The following is a 22,291-nucleotide window of genomic DNA, read 5'->3' on the forward strand; positions in this document are numbered from 1 at the left end:
TTTCTTTCGTGAAATGAGGGGCATATTTCGAGAAAATTTCCAAAATTAAAAGCCAAAAAAAGTTATTTTATGCATTCCCTTTGGTCTGGTCCAAGGGGTTGATGACCCTTTATAAATTCCTTCTGGCTTCTGGGAGGAGCTTAAGCCCCTTTGTCCCCTCCGTGCGTGCGCCACTGCATGCATTAAACTTTAGCTTCTATGAGCGCATTAATAAACTACACATAAATTTAAAATATAGTTCTTCCTTAATATAGTTTTTCATCTCTTCTTTACTTAGATGTCATGATTTTCGACAACACCTACAGTTGGCTGAGGTCAAAAGAAATATACTTTAAAACTGCAGTTATTAGTCCGAAAGAGCAGAACGAGAGGAGTTTAAAGTAATAATAGTGAGTTGGCTACGAAGAAAAGGTCGCTGTTCTTTAGACCATTCGAAGGGGAGAACATTGGATCTCTTGTCCCTAGAGCATTTGTTGTACATAGACTTTTATCTTGTAAAATATGAACTATATAATTATTTGCCTGCCATCATTTTAATTTGTATCATTTTTATAAAAGATGATTATGTAATAATCACTGAAATTTTTATTTTGTTGACTCATTTTTTTATAATTAATACAGTAGACGGATGTTTTTTAATAATTGCAACAGTCTTTTTTTTTGTCAGTAATATCAAGAGTAAAGAAGAGTGTTCAGCTACAAGAATCTGTTGCTTTTGATGGTTTATTGATCTTTTATCTTTACTAATAATAAAGCTAAAAGTCTGTCTGGATCTCTGACTGTCTGGATGCCTAGATCTCTGTGACGCGCATAGCGCTTAGACCGTTCAGCCGATTTTCATGAAATTTGGCACAAAGTTAGTTTGTAGCATGGCGGTGAGCACCTTGAAGCGATTTTTTCGAAAATTCGATTTTATTCTTTCTCCATTCTAATTTAAAGAACATTTTCCCCAGCAAAATTATTATAAGATGGACGAGTAAATTACCAAGTTATCATAACGTGGAACCGTAACATGGGCAGACAATTGGCAAGAAATTCACCATACATCATTCGTAAATGTACAGATGAACCAAAAGATCTTTTAATTTTCTACTACGGGCAAAGCCGTGTGGATACCACACTAGTTTGAAATATTTTATTCAATTTAAAAGAAAGTACCAATTCAAGTTAAGTAGCTCAAGCAGTAGAAGGAATAATAATAATAATGATAATCATAAAAATATTTACAACAATAATAAATGTAATAACAACAATAATAGTGACGAGAATAATAATAATAATAAGGAGAAAATTATTATTATTGTTGTTGTTATTATTAGCTATTACAGTAGTACCTCAGTAATACAGACTAATAGGGGTTGTGCAAATTATTATTTTATTTTAAAATAAGGCATTTTTGGAATATTAATTCATTCAGAAATCGCAACGTACTGAGAGAAAAAAGAGTAAATATTGGAAAAATACATTTAAAAGAAAGAAACAAACGACAAAAAGAAAGTCAAGAATGGGAGAATAATAACGAACAGTGGGACAGTTGCAAGGATCAAATGGCAAGGAAAAAGCAGGTTTCGTTTAATCATGTGGTCCCTTTCATCCCAATATAGTTAGGGCATATTTCTTTCTCCTTGTGCAAAACTATCTGCTCCTGCACAGATCAGGAGATGGTCAGAGTCATAGTTCCGGAGTTGATGATTGGACATACATTGCCTTTCCGAATACTTATCCTGTTCAAATGCTCCCGCAAGGCAATCACGCCCTGTTGTCAATTGAAGCAACTGCTTCTTTTCGTGGTCTTTGGTTGTAACCTCTCCAGTTGTTTTCCATGTCACGTCTTTGTTTAGTTGCCATTTTTTACCTTTGTTTACTGTATTTAAGATGTTTCTGCAGTCGTTTTCAATTCTTGTCTGGTGATGCTTTTTTGAGTCCGAATTGATGAGTTATGGATTCAACAAACTTACCTATAAGTTGAGACAAGGTATATGAAACTTTTTTTTAAGGTCAACAACATTCCGGGTTGTTGTTATTGACATGATTCGCCGTCTCCGGCGGGACAGTAGCTTCTCTCGCTGCGCAGCATTCAAAACAGAGATCTACAAAAATATATTATTGCACTCTAACTCGCCTTTTTTTTACACAGTATGCACGTTAAATGACTGTCCGTTTTAGTATGTTCTGGATATTTACTGTAGGTACATAATAATAACAGATCAGGAGGGAATAGGGATATAGGGAAAACATCTAAACGAATAAATGCAACCATTTCACTACTCACACTTTATGTTGTGAATAAAGATTAGAAAAACACACCATTCATTTTAACTCGTTATCTACAAATATCATTACTACAAAGCACCATTATATTTGAAGATCACAAAAGATACTTTTGTCTAAATCGTACACAACATTACTATATTCACCCTAAGCGCGGCGCAAAATGATTATGAAAACAAACCATTCATTTAAACTCCTTGTATACTGACGGTATTATGAAGCACCATTATATTCGAAGCTCACCAAAAATTATTTTAGCTAAATCGGACACAACATTAACGTTGTGAACAAAGGAAACAAAAGGACACCATTCATTTTAACTCATTATCCTTTGATGGATTATAAAGCACCAAAAAATTCGAAGCTAACAAAATATAATATTAGCTTTTAATCTCATACAACTTCTAGATTTGCAGTTAATGTATGTCCTTAAGTTTGATCAAATAGCTGCACCTTATAATCTAAGTTGTAGACCTTGTTTAAGGAAAGATACTGTAGTTTTGCTTACATCGATGTTGAAACCATGTTTTAGTGCGAATACAAGAATTAACACTAAATTAAATATTTTAAAAGACCCAGATTACCGACTTCATAAAAATATGAATCTCAAGAGTCAGAATGTACATGAAGTTAAGGTAGTGGCATGCCTAGAATGGGTGACATCCGGGTCAGTATTTTGTGGTGTCACCCCCTCCCCCGTCTCAGCCCTCTTATAAACGCAAAAAAGGGAAATAAAATTTTTTTTCATGTTTTAACATGAAACAATACAATTCTCAAATCCAATTTGGTATCAGCCCCTTTCAGATAGTGACCCTCAATGCAGGAGCCCCTTCCTCCCCGTCGGGACGCAACTGCGCTCGATAGAATAAAAAATATTTCTTAAAAGTGGAAAATTTTCTGAACTTAAGTATTTATATTTTTAAAAAATTTGCAATTCCACTTTGGGTGTCTTCCCCCAGACACCCGGGGTGGACTGCCCCCTCCGCTCCCCTCGTAGAGACGCCACTGTTTAAAGATTTGCTTTGCTTACTTCCCACCCATCAGCGGATTCTCAAAATAACATTTTTTCGAAAACACAACCTACAATATTTTTTGCAAACAGTATCTAATCAGTTTTTGTCTTTAGCGTAATATTTAGTTTTAATGCTTCTTGATGAATTTTCTTAGCATTTAAGTTTTCGAAGGTTTTCTTTCTTGGGACTTTAAAACGCTGTTTCTTATCAGAATACAGTTTTATTGATACGTATTCATTCCTAAGCTTTTTTTTCTATCATACAAGTATATTTTTATCGTTAATTAAGATATTTAAGACCCTTTTCAGTTGATGTGCTCATAACTATACAATAAGTATTTTACTTATGGGCATACATGACCATAATTAATTTTTTGGGCCTTTTAACTGGCAATTATCATTTGGAATTGAAGATAAAAGATAAGCTAAATTTAGCAGATGATAAATAAACGAGCTGATGTGTGCATCACATGACTTCCTTTTACTCCAATTTAATGTCATTTTCTAATTATTGGCAATTTTAATGTGATTCAATAGTTTACTCTCTAAATATCACCAACAGTGGCCAAATTAAAACCAAATTTAAAAAAAAAAAAAAATTTAAAAATCGCCAAATTTGTCTCCAAGTTGGCGACAAGACTTGGCGACCAAAAGACTGGCGATATATCGCCAAGTGTCTGCCAAATTATAACACCACTTGAGTTTACATGGAAATTAACAATGATTTCCCCCCAAAAAGGGTCAAAAGACTCCCTTTGGAGCATCCGAATGCAACCAAAAAGGAAGGTGCACAACTAGACCCCTCTAGGAGTCTACGTACCAAATTTCAACTTTCTAGGATATTCCGTTCTTAAGTTAAGCGACATACATACGCACGTACGCACATACAGACGTCACGAGAAAACTCGTTGTTTTTTTTTTCTCGGGAATAGTCAAAATGGTTATTTTTGCGTGTCTATACGTTCTTAGACACTTATCCAAGTGTGGTCGAGTCGAAAAAAAAAAAACTCAATATTCATTCGGGGGTGAGCAAAATGGAAATTAGGGTCGATGTTTGAGTGAAAATTTTTTCGCGAATACAATACTTCCATTTTTGTAAAAGGAAGTAAAAATGCAACCGTAGAATACTTCTATTTAATTATATTTCATTTATTTATTTTTGTTGTTCAGATTATGTCGATAGTATTGATGCTTTAATTTTGAAAATTGATGCTTTCTCATCGATAACGCACCACTACAAATCATCTCATAACCCATTGAATTTCAATGTAGGAAGAACAGGATGTAACAACTCAACAAAACAGAAAACGGGCATTTTAAAACCTCAAATCGATCTGAATATTAAATAAAGTATTGAAAAAAGTTTACCTGGAACAATACGGAAAAATAGAAAAATGAAAGTTGTATAGAAAATAGTACTTTCTAAAGTCGTTTTTTAAAGTAGTAATAAAGTGTCTGTCACTTGACTTAATAAAAATTTAAAAAAAAGAATGATAAATCGTGTTTAATTTTTCAGCAATGAAACGTTTTGAGGAACGAAATAGAAATTTAGAGTATAAAAATTTTCATTACTAATTTGTATTTCAGCGTCTGTTATTAATTCTGAAATATAAAGCAACCAAACTATATCGTTTATTCCAACACTGATTCATGCTATGGGTTTAAATGTATTCCCTCGAAAACACATTCAATGTAATCTAGGAAGTTTTACTCTTGACTTTATACCTTTTTCCAGTTTTCAAGCATTCGTAGAAGTTTAAAGTTGCCCATATTTTTAAATTACATTAAATGTTTTATTAAATATCTGAGTTATACAAAATTTAAGAATATTTTGTCAGTCATTCATCTTTACTTCAGCAAGATAACATTTAACTGAGTTATGTTATAAGTGCAATAAGTTCAAAATTTTAAGGTTTATAAATTGTTCAAGCTGTGTATTTTAAATTTTTGCCATTAATTTTAAAAAGTAAAACAACGAACGAACACTAATGATAATATTAGTGCACGTTTTGCCTTCAAATTATCTTTTTACAAATATTTTTTACAGGGTTTCACGAAATGATAAAATATTAAAATTACATTTTTTTAAATTTACTTAATGAGTCATAATGAATTTAGAACAATTTTTGAATTTTTAATATTTTTTTTACTGAAAAAAAGTTGGAGTTAAAATTAAAATCTTGGAGTGTAATTTCGTCCACCAGTGCGAAAGTAACTTCAGATGATTTTGTTAGCATTGGACTAAAGTGATAACACTAAACGGTGAGCATTATTAATGAAGATGATCATTCACCTTTTCAAGGGGGGATGTGAGTTCTTTTTTAAGAGAGAACTTTTAACCCTTTCTCTCTGAACCTTTTTTTCTTTTTAAAATATAAATAACTTTAAGAGTTGTGAAACTATTTTGCAACTAACTTCAAATTCACGTGTATTTTAAGAGTAAAATGCCTAACACAGATTAAGTTTTTATAAACATTTTGAAATAATCCTTAATATACAATTTGCAGAAAATGTAAACCGCTGGTAATTATTGAAATAAGTTGACGAGATGAGCTTTGAGAAATATTTTTTAAAAAAGGGAGAAAAACATGCGTGACGACATCGCGAGTCTCACAAATTTCGTCAATTTACGATTTTACTTTGCACGTGCAAACCGGATTATGTGTGGTGCAGTTTATTTTCCTTCTGTTTCTCTAAATGTGACATTTCGTTTTTTAATCGCTTATTTGAACAGGCTTGAGGAGGTTTCCTCATTTTTGCTGTCTCACAGACTGAAAATCATGTGATTATCTAAACAAAATCCACTTCCTCCTTTGGTCAAGGCCGGGTCAATTCTTTTGTGTGTGTGTTTCTCAAATCATACTTATTAAAACAATTTGTATATTTTTCTGAACAGTTATACTGAAAACAATTTTTGAGGATCGTTTTTTTGTCTTTCAACTGTCATTCTACTACCAACTATTTTCTTGGAAATAACTCACAGAACTTTTGATCATTTTTGGTAAGTAATGTCCTATGTTTTTTAAAAGCTTTAAACTGCAATTTCTTTAAAAAAAAATTGTTTGAATATCATTTACATATATGGCAACTGATGTGCTTAATTTCTGCCAGTAACATATCTGGCAAAAGCCAAAGAAATTTCCCGATATAACCTAGTAACCTTCCTGAAACTAACGCGAAATCTTTCTGAAAAATTCGGAAATCTTCCCAATCAAAGCCAGTCCAGTTTCTGGAGTAGCTGAAAAACCTTCGTAAAAACTAATATATGCAAAAACTTTTATAGTAATAGCTTGGCACCTTCCTGATTTATCAGGACTGCTCCTAAAGCAAATATGACCAAAACTAAGACAGAATTTCAGGAAATTTCTCCAGAGCTAACATTATCCGGAGGCTGCATTCCGCTCTTGAATTGGTGCTCAGTTAATCTGGATGAATCGACTAAGCTGATGAAGTAAAATTTAATAAAGAAGCTAAATATTTATTTTTTAAGTGATAACGAAAAATACAATTCATTGTAAATTTAAAATATTTAAATCATAGTGCATACCACAGTGAAAAATTCTACGTTCGTGGAGCCTGTTGCAATTCAGGAAATTTTTCCGCCAAAAAAAACTTATTTTTCTCAGGAAACTGGAGTAAACCCTTGCAATCCCGAACTGTACCCGGACGTAATCAGTGACGTTTCGGAAATCTTTTACGGTTTTCTTTTGCAAGAGAGTATCTTTTTTTTCAATTAATATGATTGCTGAAGGGTAAAATATCTTTTAAACTTCTGCTAAAGTAAAATAAAAATCTTAAAACAAGTGAAAAACCAGAGTAATGTGCATTTACGTTAAAAAAATAATAATAATCGTTTCAAGCATTTGTTTGCACTAAAGTCAAAAGATGACAAAATATGCAATTGCAGGTGCACATATGCATTTGCGTGTAATCTGTGCTTTAATTATAAATTTGATTTCATTGCTCTTAGGCGCTTTACGCATTGAGATCCTTGCTGAAAGATGCCAGAAAAGGAATTAATGAGTCCCAACGACATCAAATGTGTAAATGAAGTAAGTTTTTTTCATTTTTTTTCATGCGTAAACCACCTTGCATTTTAAAAGATTAGTCATTTAAACTGCTGATATAAAATAAAAGGAAGAGAAATTCTCTTTAAAACCTATGCAGCTTTATTATTTATATATTTATTTCTTTGTGAATTTATTGGTGTTATTTTAAAAATATTTTGTGAAAATCATTTTTGGTCTTCTGACTGGTAAATTTTGCTGCACTCAAACAACATTGTAAAGTACTTTGATCCCAAAGCTCCCAACTTTTGTTTTGATAAATGGATAAAATGCATAGAAATGTAATGCATAAAATACATTTTGCAAGTTTCGTGTATCCTGATGTTAATCTCTCCAGAGTAACACCAAAGGGGGTGTTTGAAGGTCAATTCCCTCAGAGCTTTTGTTTTTACGCCATGTCTAATCCAAATAGGGCATATTATACATGTAATTGTACCCAAAATTGGAGAATGTCGACTTTCACTGGTGATTCATCGGAAATATTTGGTTTTCAACCGATGTCTTTGGTATGTGAATGTCGACATTCACCAGATTTCGAATTTTCACATTGGCATATACATGTATGGACGTATGAACTGATATCACGCCGCCGACCCCTCTTCCCCTAGCTCAGAAAGGTAAATTCTGTCTGGGTTTTCTCGCATTGAAACTTTGTATAAAATTGGGGGTTGGATATTCAAATAGAATTGTTCAACAAGGAGTCTCATTTAAAGATTTTTCTTTGTTTTCTAAAGAAAAAACCTATATTTTGCTCTAAAGCCCGAGCACATGCTTACTCAACACAAAGAAGGTTTTTTTTTTTTTTTTTTTTCATTTTGACGACTGCATCATACATCCATTTTTATTGTTGTATTCGTAGCATTAAGCGCAAGAAGCAGTGCGACACTAAGGTTCAAACTAATTGAGTTGTTTCCTAAATTTCAAAAGTATTTTTTGTCTGAAAGAGCATGCTTAAAAATATGGGGTTGAACCATCTTTTTAAAATAATTTGACAAAGTTTAATATTTTTTTAAATGATTTTAATCGATAAGCTGGTTCAATTTTTTACTCTTCTGCGCATGACATCAGAAGTAAAGAAATGCCATTCGCGCTGAGCGCAATATTTAATTCGCTTCTTCATTCTCATGTACTGGCAACGCGGTTGACAGCAAGCGTAAACATGCAGCGCGCCAATGGAGTAGCGCGTCAGAGTACATCACTTGTGACGTCATAAAGACCCCGCCTTATTTCCAAAATCGGACGTTAAAAAACTTAAATAAAAAATGACTGTTGAGGGAAAAAAAATTCTTGCTCCATGTGTCTTTTTTTTTTTTTTTTTTGCTTATACTATGAATTTCAGTGACTAAAAGTAGCAGTTTTGACTGAAGGAAACGCTCCCATTTTTATCTATTCACTAGATATGACTTAAACAGAAATTCAATCTTTGAAAAGCTTAACCTTGATAATTTAGCAGTCATAAGGGGAACTTTCAAGCTAATGTAAAGAGTCTTGTGAATCACGAATTATCATAGCGAATTGTTTTCTTAAATTTAGAGAATTGCAGAAAACTACTTTTCTATTGCGTTCAAATTCGTTTTTTCTGTCTACAAGATTATACTTACAAATTCATGGGAAAACGTTAATTTTAATATTTGAACAGAAAATAATGAAATTACGACAAACGAATTCTTTCTGTGTTTATATTAGTATGGTCGGGTCCAACGTAATTATTATTAGCAATTTCATACAATAAACGTTAATTTTGCTATTTAAATTTCAAGTATTAAAATTATTTTTATCAACTTGCAGTTAAAAGCAAGGATGAAGGATGAATTAGATGAATCATGCAACGATCTCAAGATTTATCTTTTTCTGAAAGGTAATTTTTTCTTTATTTATTTATTCTTTTTCCATATTTTCAACTTATAGTCCTGCACATTTGTTTAAATGTATACTTAGTGATGTAATATTTTAGAGAGAAAAAAACAGTCACATTTGATGTTCTTAAAAAAAAAAAAAAAGTTTACATCATAGTAATTTATTTAGTGTTCGTTATGAAGTTTTTTTCTTGCTTGATAATACTTTTTTAATAAACACTCTTTAAAGTATCTGTACAGACAGGTGATTGTTTAAAAAAACACCAGCAGATATGATATTTACAAACACGTCGTATTACTAGTTTGGTACCCAAGACTCATGTATAGTCTTATGCTACAGTCAATCAACTTTCAGAAAACTTGTATCTCGTCCCTCTTTATGATGCCGCATGACTGAAAGCACTGAAGTTGACAGATAATATGTTGCAGCCCTCTCTGAAGGACCATCTTGAATTACATCTATTTACGTTGTAGTGTATTCTGATTTATCAGACTATTTGAATCAAAAAAAGTGCATTTTGCCCGCAAAACTTTTATTAGTTCACTGAAAGGCAGTCACAACTTGATAAACCGTGAATAAATTTGATCTGTGTATGTAAAAACCTTAAAAAAGTACCCCGCATTCGCATTTTATGAGCAATTGTAGGTAGCAGTAGCACCTAAAGTTTATACTACATTTACATGAAAACAAAACCTGAATTACTTTCGAATGGAAATAAGATACATCCTTGTGCGAATTAATGGAATAAAGGCAATTTTTTTTTCAAATTTCCTTTTTTTACATCATATATTTATAAAATCAAAATCACCACTTAGTATGCCCCCGCCCCCCCCCCCCCCCTTTTTTTTTGTCCAGCACCACTTTTATTCTACTGAGCATAGAATCAACTAATTTTGCACTTTTCTTTGAATTCTTGATCTCAAAACCATGTTTTTAGCAAAGCACAAATCATTTTTTCTTTTGTTGTGCAATCAAATTTTCACTCAATGTCACAATGGCCTGCCTCTTCCGTGGAGAAATATTCATGGATAACAAAAAGATAAAAAGTGACCGGATTGAATGAAACAGCAAAAATATGTAGAAATTTATAACACTTTAACAAAACACAATATTTATGACAAAAAAAAACCGTGAGGTTATAGCGTCTAATCAACTGGTAGGCTAAACAGCTGTTATAAACAAAGATTAAACAACCTAAAAAACTCGAAAATTCCCAACTTGATTCCAGGGCTTCATTTCAGGGCCGCTCATTTTCAGTGCATATTTTCTAAAAATTCTACGAACATTGAAACAAAACTCACTAAAATGCTATATGTATTATTTCCAAAAACGGTCAAGCAGACTTCCAGTTAAGGGGTCACATTACGTTTCAATTTTTTTTAATTAAGTAAATTTTATTTTTCTTTTAAACCCTAACATGCATACTTATTTCGTAATCAATAAGTTATTTTCAAAATTTTAAGATATGGCCGACTTTTTTTAAACGATCGCAATCATCATCTCTAAAATTCTGTGCATTCATTTGCTTTTGTGTTTATTAGAAAATTTTCTGTGATTAATTATGTAAATAATCGTTTTCTTTCAAGGCATAACATGCTCTAAATATTTAAGTAATTTATAAAATGGTTATCCAATGCACAGTTTTGTTAAATATATTATCCTAATTGCAAAAAGTATTACTTTAAAGCTGTATCTTTAATAGGAAAAAATCCTTAGGGATTCTAAAAACATGAAAACACAAAAAAAAAAAAAAAAAAAACGATCACCAAGAAGAAAAAAAAAAAAATCAATTCAAAGTTTTAGCATAAGAACACCTAACGAGAATGACCTAAACAACTCATAACTTTTTAAATATTTGAACTAAAGCAATGAAACTTCTTCCCTGTCTTTGGACTAGTTTTAATTTTGAAAGAAGCAATAATAATTCTTTTGACCGTTTGATCATTTTTGAAGTAAAGTAACCCCTTAAAGTTTTTTTCCTCTCCCCCCCCCCCCATCCAGACATATTGAACTTTTGTACATTACATACTTTTGTACTCCCATTCGCAGCAAATAAGGGTGGTTAATTGTTGTTTCAGATCTATCACTTCATAAAATTTATCAAGTGTGAAAAAGTATATCGTTTTATTAAGTGTGAAAAAAGTTGGGGGCGAATTCCACAGATGAAAATAGCTTGCTACCATTTTTTATGAACTGTGTCCTCACTTTTTAAAATTCTGCCAAAATTTTTATCTAGCGAGTCCTAATGTTTGAAAACTTTTCACAATACATTCAAAAGCAGAAACTGAAACTTTAAAGTCATTTTTGGGCACCCTGTTAATTCTGAGGGGAAGCTCAAGTTTCTTGAGCCTTTTGGGTAATCAGGCCCTGCTCACAAGTTAAAATCATCTAGAAAATATCACTATGTGAAAATACCTTCATCAACTGTGATTCTGATGTTCTCTTGATAATTAATTCATTTTATTTCCAATAATTTAATCCAAAAACGGATATAATTTAATGTACTGATTTCGGGGAGTTAGGCGATATTGTAAATGAAATAATCTTTTAGTTCATAGTATGTTGTCTTTTTCATTAATGTGTGATTTTTAAAATGCGTATGTTTAAATTATTTTTTAGAGCAAAATTTCAATTTGGATGCAACTGAAAACATGCTGAAGAAAGTAAGAAAACACTTCTCTTAAAACTTACGTTTCGTTCCATTGTCTATGCATGCTAAGTTTCTTAATAAGGAGTGACATGTTATTTTATTTTAGCATGTGAAATGGAGAAAGAAAAAAAACGTAGAAGAAATGAAAAATTATACTCCGCCTGAGGTATGATTGCAGTCTTTAATTTATATAATTCAAAGACATTGTATTCTCTTGATTACAAAGAAATAACGCTTCTGTATCATGACGCTTCAACAAATTGGTGATAGTATGTGACAAAAAAAAAGTATTTATTGTTTGCTGGTAGCCTGGTAATTTGTAGTATTTTCTAATTCTAAAAGAAAAAAAGTATAAACTAAATCAATAAAGAAATATGTCACATTCGTTAAATGTGGAAAGCTTCTAAAAAATTAAATGTCCATTAAAACTTATTAGTGATTGGTCAAAAAAGCAAGCAAAGAAGTTTATTTGCTTTTTTAATTACTGTTTCTTCGGATAATTTTCGTTGTCTTTTTTTTTTCTCAAAAAGGGTTAGAAAGCTCGTTTGGTTTGAAATATTTTAATAAAAAACTCTTGATATCATTTAGACTTCTTTAGTACTAATTCAATAAATTGCGTTAACTAAATTGCAACTAAATCAATTGTCAAAGTTGACATTTTTGAAGGGTTAAATGAATTCTCAGAAATCGTTCGAAATAGCACCACAATTTGAAGATAAGTAAGAGTTCAAAAAAAAAAAAAGAAAAAAAAGAAAAAAATCATTGCTCAGTACTGTTGAAAGTCTAGTACACACGTATTAAGTGTCTTAAACTGGTTTTAATGCGTGATATGCCATACACTTTACATTGCTAAAAAGAATGCTTTATATTTATAATGCATACATCTGAATAAGAAATACACTTTAATTCCGAGATTATTTTCTGATCGTTTTATCATCGCTTGTCATTTTTCCATCATTAGACCAAATAATTTAGTTGTTGTAGTTTAATAGTTAGTTGTTGAGTAGTTAATAGTTTATTGAGGAGCTAATTTAGTAGTTAAGTTGTTGTTGTAACAAACTCACATTGCTTGTTGGGTAAAAGTACAAATATGGGGTACTTTTTCTCCACCCATAACTGAATGATTAAAAAAAATGACAAATTTAAGCGAATAATAAATTTGGTACTACGCACATCGGTTTAAGAGCTTAAACCAAAAATTTTATCTATGTATTTAAATTTTTAAAAGTCTGGAAAATGTTTGCTTACTTATGGAATAAAAATGAATTTTTAGTTTAAACTTACAGCTGCTGAAGCAATATTTTGCCCATACACTACTCGGACGAGACAAAGAAGGTTGTTTGGTGAAGTACTGGCCTCTTGGAAGCTTAGATTTTAAAGGTACATTTTCTTAGTTAAAATTAGTTTATCAAGTTGTTTCATGTGATTAGTTTTTCATGAAAATATTTCTATGCATGACCGATAACTCAAAACCCGCCTTCAAAAACATGTCTATAGGTCATATCACACTTTTCGACTTCACTATAACAAAAGCAAACATTATACGACATCCATACTCTGCAATTTCGTCCTTGTTAAACCCAACAGTCAATAACCGAGCTGCAGACAGATGTTTTCTCTTTGAAGCTGAGAGTGCCAACAAAATGGCAACTGGAATTAGTTTAGCACAAGTGGAGGGTCATGGGGGTTATAACCCCCCCCCCCCCCCCTAAACAGTCGACAGTATTTGTCCACATTGTGCTCAAATACTTCATGCATGAAATGTAAACAATTGCAGTATCTTTTCAATTCATTAATTATTTTTGAAAGTTAATATTTGAACTAATACGTTTCATTGCTTATGAAATTAATTTGCAACGTTTATCCTATCTAGGTGCCTTATTCATGGCGGATTTGGTGCTTTTTATTGACCCAAGCAATTTCAGAAATGCTTCATAGTCAAAACCGTAGGTTTGTTCATGGAGGGGAGGGGGAGTTCCTAAAATTGTTTTCTGTATCCACCCCTGCCTTAAGCAGGAGAGGTAACTTACTGTTTATTGTAACGGAGCTGTTGGTATTTTGCATGCAGTTCTGCCTTAGCCCTGGCGTAAGAGTGGTAACTTCTTATTACATAACATTTCGCCTTCATTTTCTAGTTGAACCGCACCATTGCGTGCAAACTCTCGCTGGTGTGCCAAATTAATTTTAGCTACCAGTTTGTTGGTAATATCAGCTTCATTGAGAAAACACCTGCCTGCAACTCAGTCACTGACTATTCTAGACTAATGAATCCATAACAAGGACAAAGAGTAGCCTAAGGATATGATGACCGGGCCGTCAGTATTTTCGATGTAGTTCTGTTTTGGTTTTGGCTGAATGGCGGTAAATTATTGCGTAAAGTACGATAACCCACACCAAACTAAAAATATACCCATAGTCATCAAAATATTGCATGTTATGCATAAAGCTTCTTATAATCTTTCATTTTCAAAATTCGCATGTTAATTGCTTCAATTTATATCGAAAAGTTAAATTTTTTAAATTACTAAAAAATGTTCTTTGCTTGAAATAGGTCTCTTCTTGTGCTTCAAGTTCTCTGACATGGAAAAGCTTTTTCTACATATAAATGAAACAGACACGAAACTATTGGAAGAAGAAAGCAAAAAGGTAAAACGTATGCTTGTTTTATAATTTGCAACTATTTTAAGTAATTATTTATTAATTTCATCAAAGTTCAAGATTTCAAATTTTAAAATATTTACACGTTTTAAGAGATGCTGAATCCAGTTTGATCATGCTTGAAAATTGTCTTGATATTCAAAAGATTTCTTGGAGTGGTCTAAAAAAGCTAGCGAGAGTGGATTTGCAGGTTACCCCAGAAAATTCATTGCCAAGCCTAGGATTTTCCAAAAACTGATACATTTGAAAAATCAATTAAAACTAAACGGGCAGCGATAGAAATATACCGTTTGTTGCATTATACTTAGTGCAACAGTAAATTTTCAGGCAGACAAGTTTTCAAAAATAGTTACAATGTTCCTCAACAGATGGCGCTGCAGGTATTTTGAACGATATAAAAGAAAACGCAGTCTGAAAGATAGCCAAAATGACCGGTATATTTGAAAAATCAATAAAAACTAAACGGACAGCATGGATTTTTCAAATATACCGGTCATTTTGGCGATAGTTCAGAGTGGGTTTTTATATACCTTTTAAAATACCTGCGGCGCCAGCTGTTAAGGAACATTGTAACTAATTATGAAAGTTTGTCAGTCTAAAAATTTACTGTTGTTCCAAGCATAGCTAACGGTATATTTCTATCACTGCCTGTTTAGTTTTTATTGATTTTTCAAATGTATCAGTCATTTTTGGAACACCCTGTATATGCTGATAATCCTAGTATAGAACGGATTCATTGCTCCAATTCTAGTATAATAGTGCTTTATTTTGAAAATTCTAGTATGGTTATGGTATGTGTTACAAACCCTAGAGTATGGAATGGTATTTGCTGCTAATCCCCTTATGGTAATGTAACGTGCATATAAAGACTTACAATCAAGCGTTCATCCTTCCCCCGAGAAACGTTTGACTTGTTTCTCTCTCCCCTCCTCCCATCACGCGGGAAAAATCCTGAAGAACTACATGAATAACAACCACGAAGAAAAGTAGGTTACGTATTTATTTGTCTAAAATAAGTTATTAAAACAATTACTTGACGCAGTTTTTCTCGCAATCGCTCATACCAATCCAATTAAATGCATTTTTCCTCAACATTTCTGGATTAAAATCTTATTTAAACGTTTCTATGGATTCTTTCAAATAGGAAAGCATATTTAATGGAAGTTTACGTATTTACAAAAAAAAAGTGTGACAAATAATGCACACAAATAACAGTAGAAAAGGAAACTTAAAAAATGTCAGCAGTTATGGTGCGAGTCGTACAATTAAAACTCGAGTCCTTGCAATAACTTCTCTATTTATTATTTCGAATATCAATTTACTTCTCTGGGAATTTTAACTATCAATGCTTATGCATCACATTGAAATCCATGCTTTTATAATCCCAAATTTAAATCAGGGGAAGAGATTTTTTCATTCAATTTTGAATACGAAACTATTTTTTAAGAATAATTTTGAAATGAAATTATAAAAATATTTTTCAGCGCAAAAAAGACATTTATCAAGTTACATACATATATGATATTGAAGGTATCACGTTTGCAAGAGCCACAGATAAAAAAGGTAAGCAAAATATGCCTTTCAGTTATGAGTATTTCAAATTGGTTGAAGTTTAATTAACGCTTTATGATTCTTTTAAAAGCTCTGGAAGCGTTGATTTACCTGAGTCTTGCTTACTTCTCAAACTATCCACAGCGTATGAAGGCGTGTTATCTTATAAATAGTAAGTGCTTTTAATATCTCAGTCAAATTATAGCTCTGTTTCCAAGATCGTTCGCTTTAGATAAATAAAATAAGTTTTATTCTTATAAATTACCTGTAAAAGATTATACATAACTGGTAAGGGTCAACTGAGCATCCGCTGATTCAACTCAACACTGGTTAGGGTCAGCTGAGCATCGGCTGATCCAGCTCATAACTGGTTCAAGTCAGCTGAACTCTGACCTTGTATCCAGGATACCTGACATGAACTTTAAATATAGCTGCTAATCAATTTATAAAATCACTTTTTTTTTTAAGTTGCCTCTTTACATTCTGCTTATTATTATCTATTTATCTATGCAAGAATTTTTCGTTTTGAGATTGATAACACTAACAAATAGAGATTGGAAGAGGTGGACCTGGACATTTTTCCAACCATGGATTCTCGTTGCAAAGGCGAGGAGTTTTTTTTCTGATGCTTTTCAAAACATATAATTTTTTATTGATCATTTCAAATGCTTATTCTATGTTTTATGATCTTTTGTAGCATATATTACAATGAAGTTTGTTTGACATTTCATCGTTTCTTTACCTACAAAAATATGTGACCGGAATATTGGACGTATCATTATTGATTTAATATTCGCCAACAAACTTGAAATTTTGTCTATAAGATACTTTTTACCATAATACACTGTCCACCAAATAAAAACATTTTTGGCTAAGTGTTTCATAATTCCTACTGAAGGGATTAAACAGACAAATCGAGTTAGATTCAAATTGATTGAAGAATGTATATAGCAACTAAACATTTAAGTTACGTGAGATTTGATTTTAAATAAATTTTGCTTTTATGCGATAAACTGAAGTTTCAGAGACCTTTTTACAATTGTACAAATATCGATTAAATCTGTAGAAACGGGTTCCTTAGTCCAAGGAACAGTTATGATTCAGTGCGAAAAAAAAGCCTACTTTCTGAAAATGTTGAACAAGAAATTCCGTCAAGAACAAAAAGAGCCTATTTTCCTGTATACCGACATGGATTTTCTACCATCAGATCAATATTCTCTTAATAAGCGAGGAATATGGTAGAGCAAAAACCATAAAACAAAAACCTTTTAAAAATTTTAAGCTGATTGCTTGGGGGGGGGGGACAAAAAAGAAAAATACGACTCTCCCATGTAAAAAAAACTATCTGATGATATAGAATTTAAATCAGTTGTGCTTTTATTTTTATATAAATTTCAACAGTTAAGGACCAAAATGTTTATTTTTACCGCATTTAATGTATGTATTTCGTCCAGTGTTTAAGCGTACAATTTCACAAAAGACAAATTGAGAAACAAAATTACAAAAAATATTTTCCCCAATTACTATTTCGAATCCGAATAAGTAAAAAGTAAATAAACAAACAAATAAAGCCTTTTTAAAAATACAAAGACAGATTTTCGGTTTTAAGAAATATAGTCATTTAAAAAAGTAGGGGGGAAGCGGGGGAGAGAAAAATTGAGGCATCAGAATAAATAATTTTTATTAATAAGTATCGTTCACAGCTCTTTCTTTTGAATAGAAAAATAAAGCACCTCGGATTTGTTTTTTTACCGTTGCCAAAAATTTGCAAAAAAAGTTCACTTAACTAAATGATTTTCATCAAAAATGAAATCGATTTCATCTCCGTCGATGCATAGAAGTTTAACTGATGATCTTACATTTTCCTCTCCAGCAGGCCTACAAATACGAAGCATCTGGCTTCAACTAGTTTTACTTGTAGTGTGGAAGATTAATGGAAACATTTGTTTGTGAATTTCACATTCCCATGTGTTTTTTGATGTGCACAGTTTAGGTATTTTCATTTAATAGATGATGGGGACCATGGGGCAAAGTGAAATGGTAAAATGTTTACTCTGCTTTTAGCTCCACCTATCTGGTATTATTTTAACTATGTAGTACCATATGTAATCTATTCCAGTCAGGAAAACAATAACGCCAATGTTTAAAGAATTTGGTAACGCTGGCAATTTTCAAAAATTGATACTCATATTGTAATATTTTGTTGTAAGTCAAAAATTATTTTTGTTAATATAAAATGATAAAGTTTTTGTTTTTAACATTTTATATATTAATTGAGGCTTCTTAATATTCAATACAGTATTAGTTTAGTTAATATTAAGTTTATTTGTATTTCAAATAAATTGTACAATTAGTCAAGTACATACGGGGCAAAGTGGATGGGGCAAAGTGAAATAGTTTGTTTTAATTACTAACTTAACCATTTAATATAAATTACTTACGTTTTCATTTATTGATTAATTTATTTAAATTCCTTCATTTAGCAATTCACTTATTTATTCATTCATTCATTTATATTCTTATTTATTTATTCTTTTATTCGCTCATTTATTTTTCTTTTGTATTAATTGAGTTATTCATTCAAATACTCGTTTATTGTGTCATTATCTTTTCATCTATTCATTCAGATTTTAATTTACAGATTCTTTTGATCAAAAATATGTTTTATAATCGAACAGCAAACATTTCATTAGAAAAATATTTTATTTTTCACTTTGCCCCATGAAAAAAAAGTAAAAAATGTCCACTTTTTTTTAAGTTCAAATTTACTGCCATTTTTTTTTATAAGCTGTTTCAATTCAAGTTTTATTATAAAATACAATGTTCCTTCTTTATGTACTGCAATTTTCAAAACAAATTTCCGATTTGTTCATTTTGAAAAAAAAACTCAATCATCTTAACCATTTCACTTTGCCCCGCACTCCCCTACTACTAGGTAAATAAAGACAACTAAGTTTTAAATTTTCAAATTTTTTTGGAATTATAAAAATTGAAAGTAAATTACACTTTTGTGAGTATTTTACATGAATTTAGCACTTTATTGACTGTAACACTATTTACGACCTTTTCTTTATCATTGGACAATTATTAATAAATCTTTCAAGGTTGTTACTAAAAAGTAAACTCAACACGAATTTGAGGAAAACATTTCGCCTAACATACTTTAAATTCATCTTGTTAATTCAAAAAACAAATAGTATTTTAAAAATATTTCTCATTAAATTCACACGTATAAAATATTAGATACATTTTTCATAAAAATTCTAATAGAGCAAGAATTTCGAAACTACTAACTAAAAATACCTTTCTCTCGCCTCTTCAAATCAAATAACAATCAGATAAAAAGCTGATTAATTTAGTTATTTATTGAGTTTCTATTGTTTTGAAATAATTTTATGCACTTATTAATTTCTTTTTGTTCTCTGAATATATGTAACACTATTCCTTGTTTCAGCTAATGCACTATTTATTCATGGATTTTCGATTTGCAAAAGATTTCTTCCAATATCGGCATTGAATGCCATTTATTTCTTCGGAGCAGGTAAGCTAGAAGCATGTCTAAATAACATAATATAAGGCAATGAGAAGTAAAGGGATGTAAGTGGCAAGATTAAAACTTTGTAGATATCTAGTACAAATAGAAGGGGAACCTCTCTTCTGTCTTGCGGTAAGAGATAGTACTAGTAGCCCTGGTAGGTGCTGCTGTATAGCATGATTTAGAAAAAAAATTCAATGAAACTCTACCTAGGACGTTATCTTTAAACGCGTTTTACTCAAAACTTGAAAATGTCCACTTATACATCCCGTTTCTTCTCACTGCCTCATATGTAAACATAAACTTTTTTTTACCATCAAAGTTTAACGTACCCACTTTTTGCCTACCTCCCCTACTTTTTTGCCTTTACGTATGCTCACTAATGCCAATTTTTTGATTAAATGCATTTGGTCGTTAGTCATGGACTTCGTTAAAATCGATTCAGGTATGTGTATTGGTTTTAGCTACATAGGGATAGGCAAATTTATTAGTGTATACAAAAAAAAATATTTGAAATTCTGTACCTGAAATAAAGGGTCAATTTCACTGAAAAATCCTGATTTGTTGATGAAATTTTCTTTTATGGAGATTTATAATCACTTTTCAGTCTGAACAAAATGCTCAATTCAAATGGATCATATTTGTGAAATACAGTAGTAAAATAGTTGTAGAATCGAAAATTATGCAGTGAATGCAAATAAAAACATTAGAAGGTCTCAATAAATGCTTACTAATTTTTCAGATGATTGGAAAGATGTTTTGTTGAAAGACATAGATGCTGAAGTACTTCCAGCTTTTTTGGGAGGAACTAAAACGGATCCTGATGGAAATCCATTATGTGAAACATTGGTAAGCGCCTTCCTCAGATTTTCAAAGCGATTTATGAATTGATTTATAGATCAAGGTTTACCAATTGCAAAGCAGGGCAAAAAAAAGAAAAAAAAAACTTTAGAAATGCTTCTGACACCATTTTTGCCGATTCTTATGTAAAATGATCCCCTGAATTCAAATATGGCTCTCGTTTACTCACAGCACCTACTATTTTGGGGGAAGGATAACTCCCCCACCCCCATTGTTTTCAGTTTTAGAGTTTTATTGACATCAATATGATTTGGAGGGAAAGGAAGCATTATGTTAACCGTTAACATTCTTCTGAAGGAATAGACAGGTAAAAAGTTCAAAAAATGAAAATTTACAACGAGAAGAGAGATTTAAGGAGACACTCCACTTCTTTATTTTTCCTTAATTTTTACGACGAGGATTTTTATCCTTCCGGTATGACGCTGATCATAGGAGTGATGCCCATAGTTTGGTTTTACACCAAACACATAGTTTGGTTTTGTTTGGTCATACAAAATATTTTTGGGGAAAATAATGTTTGGGGGCTCTAAGCCTTCCTTCTTGCTACGAATGTTCATGCTTTTGTTCTTCTTAACTCATTAGCCCCTCAGAAGAATGTTAATAATTAATATAATGCTCCCTTTCCCTCCATATCAAAATAATGACCCCGAAACCTCCCTTGAAAACTGAAAAAGTAGGAGGGAATTATCCTCTAAAAATGGCGGATATTTTGAGCAACGGTGGCCATGTTTGGATTCCGGGGAATATTTTACATAAGAATTAGCAAAAACAGAGTAAAAAAGGTTTTCTTTTTTTAGAGGGGGGGGGGCAATAGTGCACCAATTTTTCCTTCACTTCACTGTAAGAAAATTCAAAAACGTCGCAGATTATTTTAAAACAACGTTCTAAGATTTCACGGGTTTTCACCAGTTTCCCAGGGTTACCCATCTAGAGAGGGGAGGGGTCATGGCGCAGACTGCGCCATTAAAATTTTTAGAAGGGGTTTTTTTAGGGGTGTTTTTCTCTTTCTTGAGAGGGGCTTACTTTTGGGGCGTCTTTGCGATATTTAGGGGGGCGGACATCCCTGAGTTTCCTTTGGAAAACAAGTACAATTGCAAAACGTTTCTTGAATCGCTACAATTTTGATGACTGCAGATTTCTCACTGTTGTGAAAAACATTTTTATCTACCAGTACGAAGATATACTCAGCTTTTTAATTAAGTTTTTCCTCTTCAGCTCAGCTACGACCTAAGATTCCTACATAAGGGGAGCTGACTTATCCGACATTTTGGTTCCAAAATTGTCGGGCGAAAAAAATAGTCTTTGTACAAATTGCATAAAACTGGTGTCCAAGCTTTAGATGTGTTACCTGATTGATGTTTGATTATTTTATTCTGTAGATGCAGACGATTTAATTAATACAAATTAAACACAAATAAGGTGTGAAAATGACGTTTATTGCAGTAAGCATTTCCTGATGCATTTTTGTTGAACTTGTGAACTAAGTTATATTTCTATATTCACTTTAAGTGATATTTTACTCAACTTTTCATTAATTGTTTTACGACATAGCAACCAGCGAATATTATAACGTATTTATAAATACTAGAAACGAGGTTGGATCCAATTTTGTCTTGGAACCAAAATGTCGGAAGAGTCAGCCTGTCCTTTTCAAGGGGCTCTATTACGACCCTGCCAGATTGACTGAGCCCTAAACGAGGGCGAAAGCCAAATTCTGGATGTAGTAGGATTGCCGGCAAATAAGTTGTTCACTATTTGCTCGCAGTTCTGCCCTTTCTTCGGTCATATTTGGTTTAGAAGCTATCTTATGAAACCAGGAAAGGACTAAG

At 31.9% G+C, this 22,291-nt stretch overlaps 2 protein-coding genes across 3 annotated transcripts in view; both read left to right on the top strand.

Moving 5' to 3' along the window:
* LOC129224111 (SEC14-like protein 4) overlaps nucleotides 1–756 on the top strand; it is a gene marked incomplete at its 5' end in the record, with an annotated part of 53,029 nt that extends 52,273 nt beyond the window's left edge. The window contains 1 exon segment of the mRNA XM_054858520.1: nucleotides 278–756. Within this exon segment, the coding sequence (XP_054714495.1) occupies nucleotides 278–384 (107 nt within the window). The 3' untranslated portion in view covers nucleotides 385–756.
* Nucleotides 757–6,140: 5,384 nt separating this feature from the next.
* Nucleotides 6,141–22,291, top strand: part of LOC129224409 (SEC14-like protein 2) — a 38,762-nt gene continuing 22,611 nt past the window's right edge. Inside the window, exons 1-11 of one of the 2 annotated variants that reach the window (XM_054858857.1) lie at nucleotides 6,141–6,284; nucleotides 7,254–7,335; nucleotides 9,139–9,208; nucleotides 11,827–11,870; nucleotides 11,964–12,023; nucleotides 13,144–13,237; nucleotides 14,409–14,503; nucleotides 16,000–16,078; nucleotides 16,158–16,238; nucleotides 19,521–19,607; nucleotides 20,344–20,450. In XM_054858857.1, the coding sequence (XP_054714832.1) occupies nucleotides 7,285–7,335; nucleotides 9,139–9,208; nucleotides 11,827–11,870; nucleotides 11,964–12,023; nucleotides 13,144–13,237; nucleotides 14,409–14,503; nucleotides 16,000–16,078; nucleotides 16,158–16,238; nucleotides 19,521–19,607; nucleotides 20,344–20,450 (768 nt within the window). In that variant the 5' untranslated portion in view covers nucleotides 6,141–6,284; nucleotides 7,254–7,284. Of the gene's footprint in view, nucleotides 6,285–6,655; nucleotides 6,735–7,253; nucleotides 7,336–9,138; nucleotides 9,209–11,826; nucleotides 11,871–11,963; nucleotides 12,024–13,143; nucleotides 13,238–14,408; nucleotides 14,504–15,999; nucleotides 16,079–16,157; nucleotides 16,239–19,520; nucleotides 19,608–20,343; nucleotides 20,451–22,291 lie in introns of those variants that run through there. The other variant, XM_054858858.1, reaches the window with a different exon arrangement.

Source organism: Uloborus diversus, chromosome 6, assembly GCF_026930045.1.
Source record: "Uloborus diversus isolate 005 chromosome 6, Udiv.v.3.1, whole genome shotgun sequence".
In the NCBI taxonomy this organism is placed as follows: domain Eukaryota; kingdom Metazoa; phylum Arthropoda; class Arachnida; order Araneae; family Uloboridae; genus Uloborus; species Uloborus diversus.